Genomic DNA, 14,321 nt, shown 5'->3' with positions numbered 1-14,321 from the left:
ACAGGATAGGGATTGGGAGAGGAGGAGAGGGAGGGTCTATCAGTGACAAATGTTGGTTACAGGACAGGATAGGGATTGGGAGGGGAGGAGAGGGAGGGTCTATCAGTGACAAATGTTGGTTACAGGACAGGATAGGGATTGGGAGGGGAGGAGAGGGAGGGTCTATCAGTGACAAATGTTGGTTACAGGACAGGATAGGGATTGGGAGGGGAGGAGAGGGAGGGTCTATCAGTGACAAATGTTGGTTACAGGACAGGATAGGGATTGGGAGAGGAGGAGAGGGAGGGTCTATCAGTGACAAATGTTGGTTACAGGCACAGGATAGGGATTGGGAGAGGAGGAGAGGGAGGGTCTATCAGTGACAAATGTTGGTTACAGGACAGGATAGGGATTGGGAGGGGAGGAGAGGGAGGGTCTATCAGTGACAAATGTTGGTTACAGCACAGGATAGGGATTGGGAGAGGAGGAGAGGGAGGGTCTATCAGTGACAAATGTTGGTTACAGCACAGGATAGGGATTGGGAGGGGAGGAGAGGGAGGGTCTATCAGTGACAAATGTTGGTTACAGGACAGGATAGGGATTGGGAGAGGAGGGAGAGGGAGGGTCTATCAGTGACAAATGTTGGTTACCAGGACAGGATAGGGATTGGGAGAGGAGGAGAGGGAGGGTCTATCAGTGACAAATGTTGGTTACCAGCACAGGATAGGGATTGGGAGACCATTTTGGGGGGGGTTTCGGGAGGGTGGGGGATTTATTGTAAAGGGTCAGGGTGGGTGTTAGGGTTGTTTTAGTGTGCCGGTTTTCCCGCCCTCCCCCTTCCCCTCCCCCCCACTGGACCCCAGGTAATTTAAGGCATTTTAAGGGGGTTCGGGAGGGTGGGGGATTTATTTTAAAGGGTCGGGGTGGGTTTTAGGGTTGTTTTAGTGTGCCGGTTTTCGATTTACACGATTTACACGATATTTAAAAAACCCAAACTGCGACGATCCGATTCCCTCCCCCTTTCAGCCGAAATTGATCGTTAAGACGATCGATCACACGATTCACATCTCTAGCCGCTATAGAAGAATAGCGCGAAGAAGCAGGAGCTGCTAAAGCCGGTACAACTGGTAGTGGTGGTCCTTGAATGGCGGTGGGACCTCCGCGGGCCCGACGTCCTTGTCCATGGCCACGGGGGAGATCCTCGCCTGAAGAATCCTCTGATGAAGAAATAGACGATCCTTGGGCAAAAGACACCACCTTCTGGGGTTTCTTTGCCATCCATTTGTAAACGTAACCAGAGCTATAATCAGTCTCGTCGCGCTGGAACTTGCTATATTTGACAGCTTTCAGATCGTTGCGAAACCGGGTTAAATTGTCCTGAAATTCCTCAAGATGTTGCTGAAATACATCCACAGGTGAAGTATGTTTTATAAGATCCAATTTAGCTGAAAGTTCTTCTTGTAAGGTAACTTGTAACTCCTTATTTGACTCAATGATAAGAACCATGAGGTCAAGGGAGCATTTGTTTAGGATTTGGTTCCAGCGTGTTATAAACGCTGAATTCTCTGTATGTAGTCTTGGTTCTTTTTGTATCCGGAGACCTCTGGGAATCCGGCGTACCCGGCAATATTCAATGAGCGTTAAGGAATGCAGCTCAGCCCTGGTTAACCGTTTCTGTACATTTATCACTTCAGACCATGAAGGTGGGAGAACGGAATCTGTAGATGGTTCAGCAAAGAACGGGACATCTGTGAGTACGGCGTTCACCGCTTCTTCAGAATAGCTGAATATAGCTTCATCGGTAGCCATTTAAAGCTTCCACAAACCGGAATAAGCCAAATGAGACAACAGAAGCGAATCTTGCACATAAGCAAGCAACCAAAACGAATCGTGCAAGGATAAAACTTAAAATTCCACCAAAACTTCAAGTGTATAAATACTCAGTTTTATTCTCACAATCAGTAAGACATGGCAACTCCACATATGTCTAAATGAAAGAGTATCAGTCCCCCGACACGGTCCCGTGTTTCGCTGGTGGCTGCATCGGGAGGGACCACAGTAATAATAGAATCTGCAATATAAATACATACAGCCTTGGTGAAACATAACATATAAGGCTACTACTACATCATAATCAGATCTTAATCATAATCTTTACATTGAATACCATTCATCCTAGTGGCCTTAATAAAGACATCGAATGGCACCTATTCGGCTAAATGGTGGGGGCAGGGCTGGATTTGAACCTCTCGCGATGGCATCTGTTTTGGCGCCAAGTCTTCTTCTTTAAATAAGTTGACAGGGTGAGGGTGCTCGCGCTCCATTTAAAAGGTATGCATATACATTTTGATTATGATGTAGTAGTAGCCTTATATGTTATGTTTCACCAAGGCTGTATGTATTTATATTGCAGATTCTATTATTACTGTGGTCCCTCCCGATGCAGCCACCAGCGAAACACGGGACCGTGTCGGGGGACTGATACTCTTTCATTTAGACATATGTGGAGTTGCCATGTCTTACTGATTGTGAGAATAAAACTGAGTATTTATACACTTGAAGATTTTAATTACCCCAATATTGACTGGGTAAATGTAACATCAGAGACATAAAGTTCCTGGATGTAATAAATGATAGCTTCATGGAGCAATTGGTTCAGGAACCAACGAGAGAGGGAGCTGTTTTAGATTTAATTCTCAGTGGAGCACAGGATTTGGTGAGAGAGGTAACTGTGGTGGGGCCACTTGGCAATAGTGATCATAACATGATGAAATTTAAACTAATAACTGGAAGGGGGACAATAAGTAAATCTACAGCTCTAACACTAAATTTTCAAAAGGGAAACTTTGATAAAATGAGGAAAATAATTAGAAAAAAACTGAAAGTAGCAGCTGCAAAGGTTAAGTGTTGAACAGGCATGGACATTGTTTAGAAATACAATCCTAGACACGCAGTCCAGGTGTATTCCACGCATTAAGAAAGGTGGCAGGAAGGCAAAACGGTTACCAGCATGATTAAAAGGTGAGGTGAAAGAGGCTATTTTAGCCAAAAAAAATCCTTCAAAAATTGGAAAAGGATCCATCTGAAGAAAATAGGATAAAACATAAGCATTGTCAGGTTAAGTGTAAAACATTGATAAGACAGGCAAAGAGAGAATTTGAACTGAAGTTGGCCGTAGAGGCAAAAACTCATAATAAAAACTTTAAAAAATATATCCGAAGCAAGAAACCTGTGAGGGAGTCTGTTGAACCGTTAGATGACTGAGGGGTTAAAGGGGCTCTTAGGGAAGATAAGGGCATTGCAGAAAGACTAAATGAATTCTTTGCTTCCGTATTTACTGATGAGGATGTTGGGGAGATACCAGTTCCGGAGATGGTTTTGAAGGGTGATGAGTCAGACGAACTGAACCAAATCACTGTGAACCTGGAAGATGTAGTAGGCCAGATTGACAAACTAAAGAGTAGCAAGTCACCTGGACCGGATGGTATGCATCTTAGGGTACGGAAGGAACTAAAAAATGAAATTTCTGATCTATTAGTTAAAATTTGTAACCTATCATTAAAATCATCTATTGTACCTGAAGACTGGAGAGTTGCCAATGTAACCCCAGTATTTAAAAAGGGCTCCAGGAGTGATCCAGGAAACTATAGACCAGTGAGCCTGACTTCAGTGCCAGGAAAAATAGTGGAAACTATTCTAAAGATCAAAATCGTAGAGCATATAGAAAGACATGGTTTAATGGAACACAGTCAACATGGATTTACCCAAGGGAAGTCTTGCCTAACAAATCTGCTTCATGCTTTTGAAGGGTTTAATAAACGTGGATAAAGGTGAACCGGTAGATGTAGTGTATTTGGATTTTCAGAAGGCGTTTGACAAAGTCCCTCATGAGAGGCTTCTACGAAAACTAAAAAGTCATGGGATAGGAGGCGATGTCCTTTTGAGGATTACAAACTGGTTAAAAGACAGGAAACAGAGAATAGGATTAAATGGTCAATTTTCTCAGTGGAAAAGAGTAAACAGTGGAGTGTCTCAGGGATCTGTAATTGGACCGTGCTTTTCAATATATTTATAAATGATCTGGAAAGGAATATGACGAGTGAGGTTATCAAATTTGCGGACGATACAAAATTATTCAGAGTAGTTAAATCACAAGCAGACTGTGATACATTACAGGAGGACCTTGCAAGACTGGAAGATTTGGCATCCAAATGGCAGATGAAATTTAATGTGGACAAGTGCAAGGTGTTGCATATAGGGAAAAATAACCCTTGCTGTAGTTACACAATGTTAGGTTCCATATTAGGAGATACCACCCAGGAAAAAGATCTAGGCATCATAGTGGATAATACTTTAAAATTGTCGGCTCAGTGTGCTGCAGCAGTCAAAAAAGCAAACAGAATGTTAGGAATTATTAGGAAGGGAATGGTTAATAGAACGGAAAATGTCATAATGCCTCTATATCGCTCCATGGTGAGACCGCACCTTGAATACTGTGTACAATTCTGGTCGCTGCATCTCAAAAAAGATATAATTGCGATGGAGAAGGTACAGAGAAGGGCAACCAAAATGATAAGGGGAATGGAACAGCTCCCCTATGAGGAAAGGCTGAAGAGGTTAGGACTTTTCAGCTTGGAGAAGAGACGGCTGAGGGGGGATATGATAGAGGTCTTTAAGATCATGAGAGGTCCTGAACGGGTAGATGTGACTCTGTTATTTACTCTTTCGGATAATAAAAGACTATGGGTCCATTCCATGTAGCACATTTAAAACTAATCGGAGAAAATTCTTTTTCACTCAACGCACAATTAAACTCTGGAATTTGTTGCCAGAGGATGTGGTTAGTGCAGTTAGTGTAGCTGGGTTTAAAAAAGGTTTGGATAAGTTCTTGGAGGAGAAGTCCATTAACGGCTATTAATCAATTATACTTAGGGAATAGCCACTGCTATTAATTGCATCAGTAGCATGGGATCTTCTTAGTGTTTGGGTACTTGCCAGGTTCTTATGGCCTGGATTGGCCACTGTTGGAAACAGGATGCTGGGTTTGTTGGACCCTTGGTCTGACCCAGCATGGCAATTTCTTATGTTCTTATGCAAATCTATCTCATGGATATTCAGATATTCTGAAAACCCTTCTTTTTACTGCAGTCTGATTTTAGCTTTGTTAAATGCGCACACAAGCTCTTGTCCTGCACCGGTTCCCAACATATAAATGGCCAATCAAAGCCTTCCCCCCTCAATGTTGCAAGGCAGAAAATTATGTATTTATTTGATTTGTGGTCTCTTGGGTTCTGTCTGAGAGGTCAGGCCTGACTGACTCTATGCAAACAATCAATACTTGCAGGAAAGGTTGGCTTGCTCTTTGTATTGCTGACTGATTCACGCCCGCCTTTTATTACCTGACTGCAATGTTGGTGTTTTCCCCCATCAGGCTGAATGTTCCTCTACGGTAGGGACTTCAGGCAAGCTTTTGGCATAAATAGCAAGGCCCTGAACAAGTTTAAATTGCACGATCAGCTATTTCTTGGAGTCTCTCCTAATCTGTCTCCCACCAGAGACCAGTTAGGGCCATAAGCTCGCATGCCCTCTGTCTCTGTAGCTGCTGTGAAAATAGTGCCCAAGCAAGAGTTGCCATTAGGCCCCCTCCTCATCTGCAGCACTTACGCTGCCCACGTGGCTCCTGTGGCTGCGGGCAGACTGTGGCGGGGGCAGTATAAAGAGAGAACTGGATAGTGCACAGCTCCCTCCTCGGCTCTCCAGGGCAGGTGCCATGCGTCTTCTGCACACATAATTGTTAGCTGAACCTTTTTATTTTGTGGTGGTGGGCAGAGGGTATGGGCATCAATGTCTTTTGATAAATCCCTCCTATCTTTTGAGCAGGTAAGCAGCGCAGATCGGAGAACTGAGATCCTTCTGACTGTCTGTTGCTGCCCCACAGGTCTATTGGCGATCCTTGGCACGAACCTATTGGGTTCATTGGCACATGCTTGAACTGACCAGCTCCTATAAAAGGGTGGAGAAGGAAACTCTGCAAAAAGCATGCGGTCTGATGGAGAAGCTTAACGTAAGCCCAGGTGAGGTGTCCCTGTGCTGATGCCAGTCTCTTCCTGCTTGCACAGTCTGGAAAGAGGTCTTGCCTCACAGATCTGCCTTGGTGTTTTGAAGGGGTGAATAAACTCGTGGATAATGCTGAGCCAGTGGGTGTAGAGTATTTGGATTTTAAGAAGGGGTGGCATGTTCAAAGCGCATTCAGTGCTCAATAGCTGGATAAGTAGGCATTATAGCCAGGCATAAGATGGAGGATAAGTGACTCAACGCACAATTAAACTCTGGAATTTGTTGCCAGAGGATGTGGTTAGTGCAGTTAGTATAGCTGTGTTTAAAAAAGGATTGGATAAGTTCTTGGAGGAGAAGTCCATTACCTGCTATTAAGTTCACTTAGAGAATAGCCACTGCCATTAGCAATGGTTACATGGAATAGACTTAGTTTTTTGGGTACTTGCCAGGTTCTTATGGCCTGGATTGGCCACTGTTGGAAAGAGGATGCTGGGCTTGATGGACCCTTGGTCTGACCCAGTATGGCATTTTCTTATGTTCTTATGACTTATTGGCTATCTTTTAGCTGCACAGAAAGTGGGTGGGTCAGGGCAGCACTACTTATCTGGTTATGTGTGAGATCAGCCATAGAGCTGACTATAACTTATCCATCTAAGAAGCGATTTGTCTGCGAATATTTATTTATTTATTTAAGAGTTTTTATAAACCGTCATTAAGTTATTCACCATCATAACGGTTTACAATAGGGCACCAATATAAAAAAATATGGGTCATACATTACCTAGGTGGTGCCATTAGTATTCGGTAACAATAAGGTGTTTATTTGGGGAATGAGTGTTGCATAGCAATGTTTCCTGAAGGTTGCCTACAGTTAAAAAGGTTAAAATAATTCAGTAAGGATCGTTAAATTAGGTATTCGGTGCTTTATGCCGCATATCTTTGCTTGGTTTCCTGCATCATTTTTTTTTTCTTGAAGGCTTGTATGTAAAGCCAGGTTTTGAGCTGCGTTTTGAAAAGTTTATGATTGCTCTGGAGTCTAAGGTCAAGGGGCATGGAGTTCCATAATTTATTTATTTATTTATTTATTTATTTAGAGTTTTTCTATACCGGCATTCGTGATTAAAAATCACATCATGCTGGTTTACATATAACAAGGGGGTGTGAACGCAGAAACGAAACATTAGCAAGTGCAAAGAGGTCATAAAGTTACATTACAACAAGGTTTATATAACTGGGGAGAGAATTAGAGCAAGATAACAGAGCAGTTAGGATTAACTATTTACATTATATTGTGAAGTCTCTTATAAGATATTGCTGTTATTCAATTGGGATCTGGGAAGGCTTGCTTAAATAGCCAAGTCTTAAGCCTTTTTCTGAATGTAGGTAGGCATGGTTCTTGTCTCTGATCCGGGGGAATAGAATTCCATAGTGAAGGTCCGGCTGTGGAGAAGGCTCGGTCTCTGAAAGTTAAATGGTGAGTGGTTTTGGTTTGGGGAACGAGGAGTGATCCTCTGTAGGCTTCTCTGATGGGTCTAGTGGATGTGTGTCTGAGTGGGATTTGTAGATCAAGCATAGCATGGTGATGGATAGCTTTGTAGATGATGGTGATTGATTTGTGGATAATTCTAAAGTGTATTGGCAGCCAGTGTAAGTTCTTGAGAGTGGGAGAGATGTGATCTCTTCTCCTGGTGTTAGTCAGAATTCTCGCAGCAGAGTTCTGGAGCATCTGAAGGGGTTAAATGGATGTGGAAGGGGAGACCAAGTAAGATAGAATTACAATAGTCTATCTTAGAAAAGATAACTGCTTGAAGGACCGTTCTGAAGTCTCGCACGTGAAGGAGAGGTTTGATTCTTTTCAGAACCTGTAGTTTATAGAAGCCATCTTTTGTTGTTTGATGAAGGATTTTAAGTTAAGACGGTTGTCGATAATTATTCCTAAGTCCCTTGTTTGGGTAGTAAGTGGGTTGGTTGGAAGACATGGAGGTTACTATTTTCTGGTGAGATGATAAGAAGTTCCGTCTTAGCCGTATTTAATATCAGATTTAGACTAGTGAGAAGGAGATTGATTTCTTGAAGGCAGATTTCCCAAAATTCAAGAGTTTTGGTGATGGTTTCTTTAATGGGGATCAAGATCTGCACATCGTCGGCATATAAGAAGTGAATTAGTTTCAAGTGGGTTAGCAGTTGGCAAAGCGGAAGAAGGTATATATTAAAGAGTGTAGGGGAAAGGGAGGAGCCCTGAGGAACTCCTAAAGATGAAGTTTAGCGGGAGGATTCTTTATTATGGATTTTGACCTTATAGCCTCTATTGCTGAGGAATGTATTGAACCATGATAGTGCAGTTCCTGTAATTCCTATGTTTGCCAGTTGATTGAGGAGGATGGAGTGGTTAACGGTGTCAAATGCGGCCGAAAGATCTAAGAGAATAAGTAGAAAGGATTGGCCTTTGTCTAGACCCATGATGATATGGTCTGTCAGGGATATGAGTAGAGTTTCCGTGCTTAAAGCTGTACGGAATCCATATTGGGAGGGGTACAGTATTTTGTGATCTTCAATGTAGTTAAAGAGTTGAGTGTTGACCAGCTTTTCCATGATCTTGGCAATAAATGGAAGATTGGAGATCGGGCGGAAGTTGTTGGGGTCCTTGGGGTCTAGATTAGGTTTCTTTAAGAGCGGTTTTAGAGAAGCTAGTTTAAGGTCATCTGGAAATAGTCCCCGGGATAAAGAGCAGTTGATGATATCTGCCAGTGTTTTGGAAATTGTTTCCGATATTAGAAGGAGGAGCTTTGTAGGTATTTGGTCGAAGGGGTGGGAGGAAGGTTTCATTTTCTTAAGTAACAAAAGGATCTCAGAGGCTGTGATGGGTTCGAATGATTCAAAGGACGTTCCTTTGTTTAGTATCTGAAGAGCAATAGTGAGAGAAGTGTTACTGGGGGTCAATCGCTTTAGCAGGTTAGATATTTTGTCTTAGAAGAAAATAGCCAATTCCTCAGCTTTGGATTGAGCTAGGTCTATGGGAATATCTGGAGTGTTGATATGTGTCAGCTTAGATACGTAAGCGAAAAGAGCTTTTGCGTCAAATACAAGGTCATGGATCTTGCTAGCATAGTAATCCCTTTTAGATCTTAGGGTGGAGTTCCTGTAGTGATGGAGAGCTAGTTTGTAGGCGGCTAAGGTGCTGGGGCAGGGGGCCTTACGCCATTTGTTTTCTTTCTGCCTTAGACTCTGTTTGAGTTTACGAAGGTTGTTTGTGAACCACGGTTGTCTTTTTGCTGGGTTCGGGTTTAGTTTTTTTGTTGAGAGAGGACATAGTTTGTTTGCTACTGCCTCAGTGATGTTGCTCCAGGAAAGGATAGCTGAGTTAGGGTCAAAGAGGTTAATGTGAGGAAGCTCTGAAGCAAGCTGTTTGCTGAGGTCGTTGGAAGAGTAGGGTCTTCTGTAGAGAAATGAGGATTTCGAAGGGAGAGTTTTTCTGAATTCTGTCAGAGTGAAAGTGGCGGTGATTAGTGAGTGATCTGACCACAGGACCAGAGTGCAAGAAGGGGGGAAGGTGTAATTGATCCCTGCATTTACAAAGATGAGGTCCAAGGTGTGGCCAGCTTTATGGGTGGGCTTGTTGATGATCTGCTTAAAGCCCATGGCTGAGAGAGCAGTGAGTAATGCCTCGCAATTGGTGGTGAGCGTAGGGTTGTCGACATGTAAATTAAAATCTCCTAAAATTATAGCCAGGGATTCCAGATTCAAGTGTGTTGTAATTGTTTCTACAATGGGGGAGGCATCTGAATCCAGAAGGCCCGGAGGGGCGTAGACAAGTAGGACTTGGAGTTGGGCTGTTTTGAAAAGTCCTATTTCTAGTTTAGAATCCGATTTTGCTGAGAGTTGGGAAAATTTCAGATCTTTTTTGGCTGCCAAAAGAATGCCCCCTCCCGTTTTTTGAGACGAGGGAGGGAGAAGAAATCATAGAGGTGGGTGGGGAGTTGATTTATTATTGCAATATCCGTTGGTTTGAGCCAGGTTTCTGTTATGGCACAAATGTCTGGATTGGAGTCTATGAGATAGTCATTGAGAATTAGGGATTTTTTGGTGAGAGATTGTGCATTGAATAGCGTAAGGGAGAATAGTGTTAGGCCTAGTAATTGGGTAAGAGGTGAAATCATAATTGGGATGAGGGCTGTGTAGTTGTGAGATCTGTGTAGCATAGTGGTTTTTCCTGTGCTGAGGGCTGTGTAGTTGCGAGATCTGTGTAGCATAGTGGTTTTTCCTGTGGTGAGGAGGTTGTGTTGAAGAATAGGGATTGGAAATCTTGGTGTCATTCTGAACTGTTGTGTTAGAGAAAAATTGGTTGAGAGTTTGAGTGAGTTAGATGATTGCATAGGGAGGTTTGATGAATGCTGGAATGGCTGACTACTGCTGAATCACCCTGGGTGAGTGCTGGAGGGATGAATGCTGAGAAGGATGATTGCTGGATGAGTGCTGGAGGGATGAATGCTGAGAAGAATGATTGCTGGATCACGCTGGGTGAGTGCTGGAGGGATGAATGCTGAGAAGGATGATTGCTGGATCACGCTGGGTGAGTGCTGGAGGGATGAATGCTGAGAAGGATGATTGCTGGATCACGCTGGGTGAGTGCTGGAGGGATGAATGCTGAGAAGGATGATTGCTGGATCACGCTGGAGGTACTCGAACAAGCTCAGGAGTGCAGAGATGTGAGGACTGGCGAGGTTGTCTGGGTGATTGTGAGGGGGGATAAGCTGATTTGAAGGAATGTGGTTAGATTAATTGTCTGCAGAGATCTGGAGTAAGAGAGATAAGGAGAAAGGCGAGGTCCAAACTGCGTTTAGCGTTGTGAGCCCTGGGTCCTGGGGTCACAAAGGGGCGCACTAAGGGGCAGGCGCATTAGGGCGCATGACGCCGTCGGCGTTGCTGCAAATTTAAAGTGACCTCAGTCGGCTCCTGATAGGCCGGCTGAGGAGAGAGGGGCGCGGCAAGACTCACCGCTGTTTTCAGCTTTTTTTTTGTAGCCTCGGGGAAGTTTTCCTTTATATTGTTTATCGCTGAAAGCTCTGCTCTGCGCGGCTCACCCTAAGGGGTGAGTGGGCTCTTGCCCCGAATGGGCCGCGCGAGCCCTGGCAGAGAGAGAGACAAGGGAGCGGCAAGGAGGGAGGCCGTCGACGTTGCTGCGAATTTAAAGTGACCTCAGTCGGCTCCTGATAGGCCGGCTGAGGAGAGAGGGGCGCGGCAAGACTCTCCGCTGTTTTCAGCTTTTTTAATAATATGGGACCGGCTAGAGACAGAGCTCGCTCCCTCACTTGGGTAAGTCTTGCGGTTTTCACAGAAGGAATGGGAAGGAGTGCTCTGTTTGCTGACCTTAGATTTCTGTGTGGGACATGTACTCTAAGTGCTGTCTTCAGCCATTCTGCTTTATCGTCGTGGATAAGTTTGTGTATTAAGCACAGTGCTTTGAACTGTATTCTTTGTTCTATGGGAAGCCAATGTAGGGTGGCGAGTGAATCTGTTATGTGATCTCTTTTGTTTTTTTCCAGTGAGAATTCTAGCTGCAGCATTTTGTAAAATCTGTAGAGGTCTTACTGTAGTGTTGGGTAGGCCTAGTAGCAAAGCATTACAATAGTCTGTGCTGGCGAAAATCAGAGATTGAAGTACAGTACGGAAGTTTGGTAAGGATAGTAATGGTTTCAGTTTTCTTAGTATCATGAGTTTAGCATATCCTTCCTTAACCTTTATTGATACGTGTTGTTTGAGGTTTAGTTCATTGTCAATTATTACTCCGAGATTTCGAACTTTCTTTGCTAAGTCGATTTTTTGGTTGTTATTGAGAAATATTGGAGTTTGTGAAATGTTCATGCTTTTCCTTTCTAAGTGTATAAATTCGGAAAATTAAGTGCAGGGCCTTGTACTCGCAGACTCTACATGGAGAGGGAAAATTATCTGCAGGGCCTTGTACTCGCAGACTCTACATGGAGAGGGAAAATTATCTGCAGGGCTTTGTACTCGCAGACTCTACATGGAAAGGGAAAATTAGCTGCAGAGCCTTGTACTCGCAGACTCTACGTGGAGAGGGAAAATTATCTGCAGGGCTTTGTACTCGCAGACTCTACATGGAGAGGGAAAATTATCTGCAGAGCCTTGTACTCGCAGACTCTACGTGGAGAGGGAAAATTATCTGCAGAGCCTTGTACTCGCAGACTCTACATGGAAAGGGAAAATTATCTGCAGAGCCTTGTACTCGCAGACTCTACATGGAGAGGGAAAATTATCTGCAGAGCCTTGTACTCGCAGACTCTACATGGAGAGGGAAAATTATCTGCAGGGCTTTGTACTCGCAGACTCTACATGGAGAGGGAAAATTATCTGCAGGGCCTTGTACTCGCAGACTCTACATGGAGAGGGAAAATTATCTGCAGGGCTTTGTACTCGCAGACTCTACATGGAAAGGGAAAATTAGCTGCAGAGCCTTGTACTCGCAGACTCTACGTGGAGAGGGAAAATTATCTGCAGAGCCTTGTACTCGCAGACTCTACGTGGAGAGGGAAAATTATCTGCAGAGCCTTGTACTCGCAGACTCTACATGGAGAGGGAAAATTATCTGCAGAGCCTTGTACTCGCAGACTCTACATGGAAAGGGAAAATTATCTGCAGAGCCTTGTACTCGCAGACTCTACATGGAGAGGGAAAATTATCTGCAGGGCTTTGTACTCGCAGACTCTACATGGAAAGGGAAAATTATCTGCAGAGCCTTGTACTCGCAGACTCTACATGGAGAGGGAAAATTAGGTGCAGGGCCTTGTACTCGCAGACTCTACATGGAGAGGGAAAATTAGCTGCAGGGCCTTGTACTCGCAGACTCTACATGGAGAGGGAAAATTAGCTGCAGGGCTTTGTACTCGCAGACTCTACATGGAGAGGGAAAATTATCTGCAGGGCTTTGTACTCGCAGACTCTACATGGAGAGGGAAAATTATCTGCAGGGCCTTGTACTCGCAGACTCTACATGGAGAGGGAAAATTAGGTGCAGGGCCTTGTACTCGCAGACTCTACATGGAAAGGGAAAATTATCTGCAGAGCCTTGTACTCGCAGACTCTACATGGAAAGGGAAAATTATCTGCAGAGCCTTGTACTCGCAGACTCTACATGGAGAGGGAAAATTATCTGCAGGGCTTTGTACTCGCAGACTCTACATGGAGAGGGAAAATTATCTGCAGGGCCTTGTACTCGCAGACTCTACATGGAGAGGGAAAATTAGGTGCAGGGCCTTGTACTCGCAGACTCTACATGGAGAGGGAAAATTAGGTGCAGGGCCTTGTACTCGCAGACTCTACATGGAGAGGGAAAATTAGCTGCAGGGCCTTGTACTCGCAGACTTTACATGGAGAGGGAAAATTATCTGCAGGGCTTTGTACTCGCAGACTCTACATGGAGAGGGAAAATTATCTGCAGGGCCTTGTACTCGCAGACTCTACATGGAAAGGGAAAATTATCTGCAGGGCCTTGTACTCGCAGACTCTACATGGAGAGGGAAAATTATCTGCAGGACCTTGTACTCGCAGACTCTACGTGGAGAGGGAAAATTAGCCGCAGAGCCTTGTACTCGCAGACTCTACATGGAGAGGGAAAATTATCTGCAGGGCCTTGTACTCGCAGACTCTACGTGGAGAGGGAAAATTATCTGCAGGGCCTTGTACTCGCAGACTCTACATGGAGAGGGAAAATTATCTGCAGGGCTTTGTACTCGCAGACTCTACATGGAGAGGGAAAATTAGGTGCAGGGCCTTGTACTCGCAGACTCTACATGGAGAGGGAAAATTATCTGCAGGGCCTTGTACTCGCAGACTTTACATGGAGAGGGAAAATTATCTGCAGGGCCTTGTACTCGCAGACTCTACGTGGAGAGGGAAAATTAGCTGCAGAGCCTTGTACTCGCAGACTCTACATGTAGAGAGTCAGTATGAAAATTAGGTGCAAGGCCTTGTACTCGCAGACTCTATATATAGAACAATTTTAAAAACATTGCTTCTGCAAAAATAGCCAGATATGCATAAGCAACACAGATTTTAAACAGCTGTAAAATATGCGCATATGTTGTACCCATGCGCACGAGGAATAAGGGGCGTGTATGGGCGTTCCTGGGCAGGGCCAAGACTTGCGCGTGTAACCCTGAATTTTAAAAACAAAACCTGCAGCACACACGTTGTAGATATCCGTGCAAGGTGCTGCTTCTGATGAAGAGCCAGTCTGTATATCTCAGGTTTTAGGGCTTAGAGAACAG

The 14,321-nt window shown here is 44.2% G+C and overlaps 1 protein-coding gene across 1 annotated transcript in view; it reads left to right on the top strand.

The window, feature by feature from the left end:
- LOC115088464 (cullin-9-like) overlaps positions 1 to 14,321 on the top strand; it is a gene marked incomplete in the record, with an annotated part of 195,027 nt that overhangs the window by 20,579 nt on the left and 160,127 nt on the right. Inside the window, 1 exon segment of the mRNA XM_029596738.1 lies at positions 5,918 to 6,053. Within this exon segment, the coding sequence (XP_029452598.1) occupies positions 5,918 to 6,053 (136 nt within the window).

The sequence above is a fragment of the Rhinatrema bivittatum genome, chromosome 3 (assembly GCF_901001135.1).
Source record: "Rhinatrema bivittatum chromosome 3, aRhiBiv1.1, whole genome shotgun sequence".
Taxonomy (NCBI): domain Eukaryota; kingdom Metazoa; phylum Chordata; class Amphibia; order Gymnophiona; family Rhinatrematidae; genus Rhinatrema; species Rhinatrema bivittatum.
The sequence above is the reverse complement of the archived record's forward strand: the minus strand, read 5'-3'. Positions and strand labels throughout refer to the sequence as shown.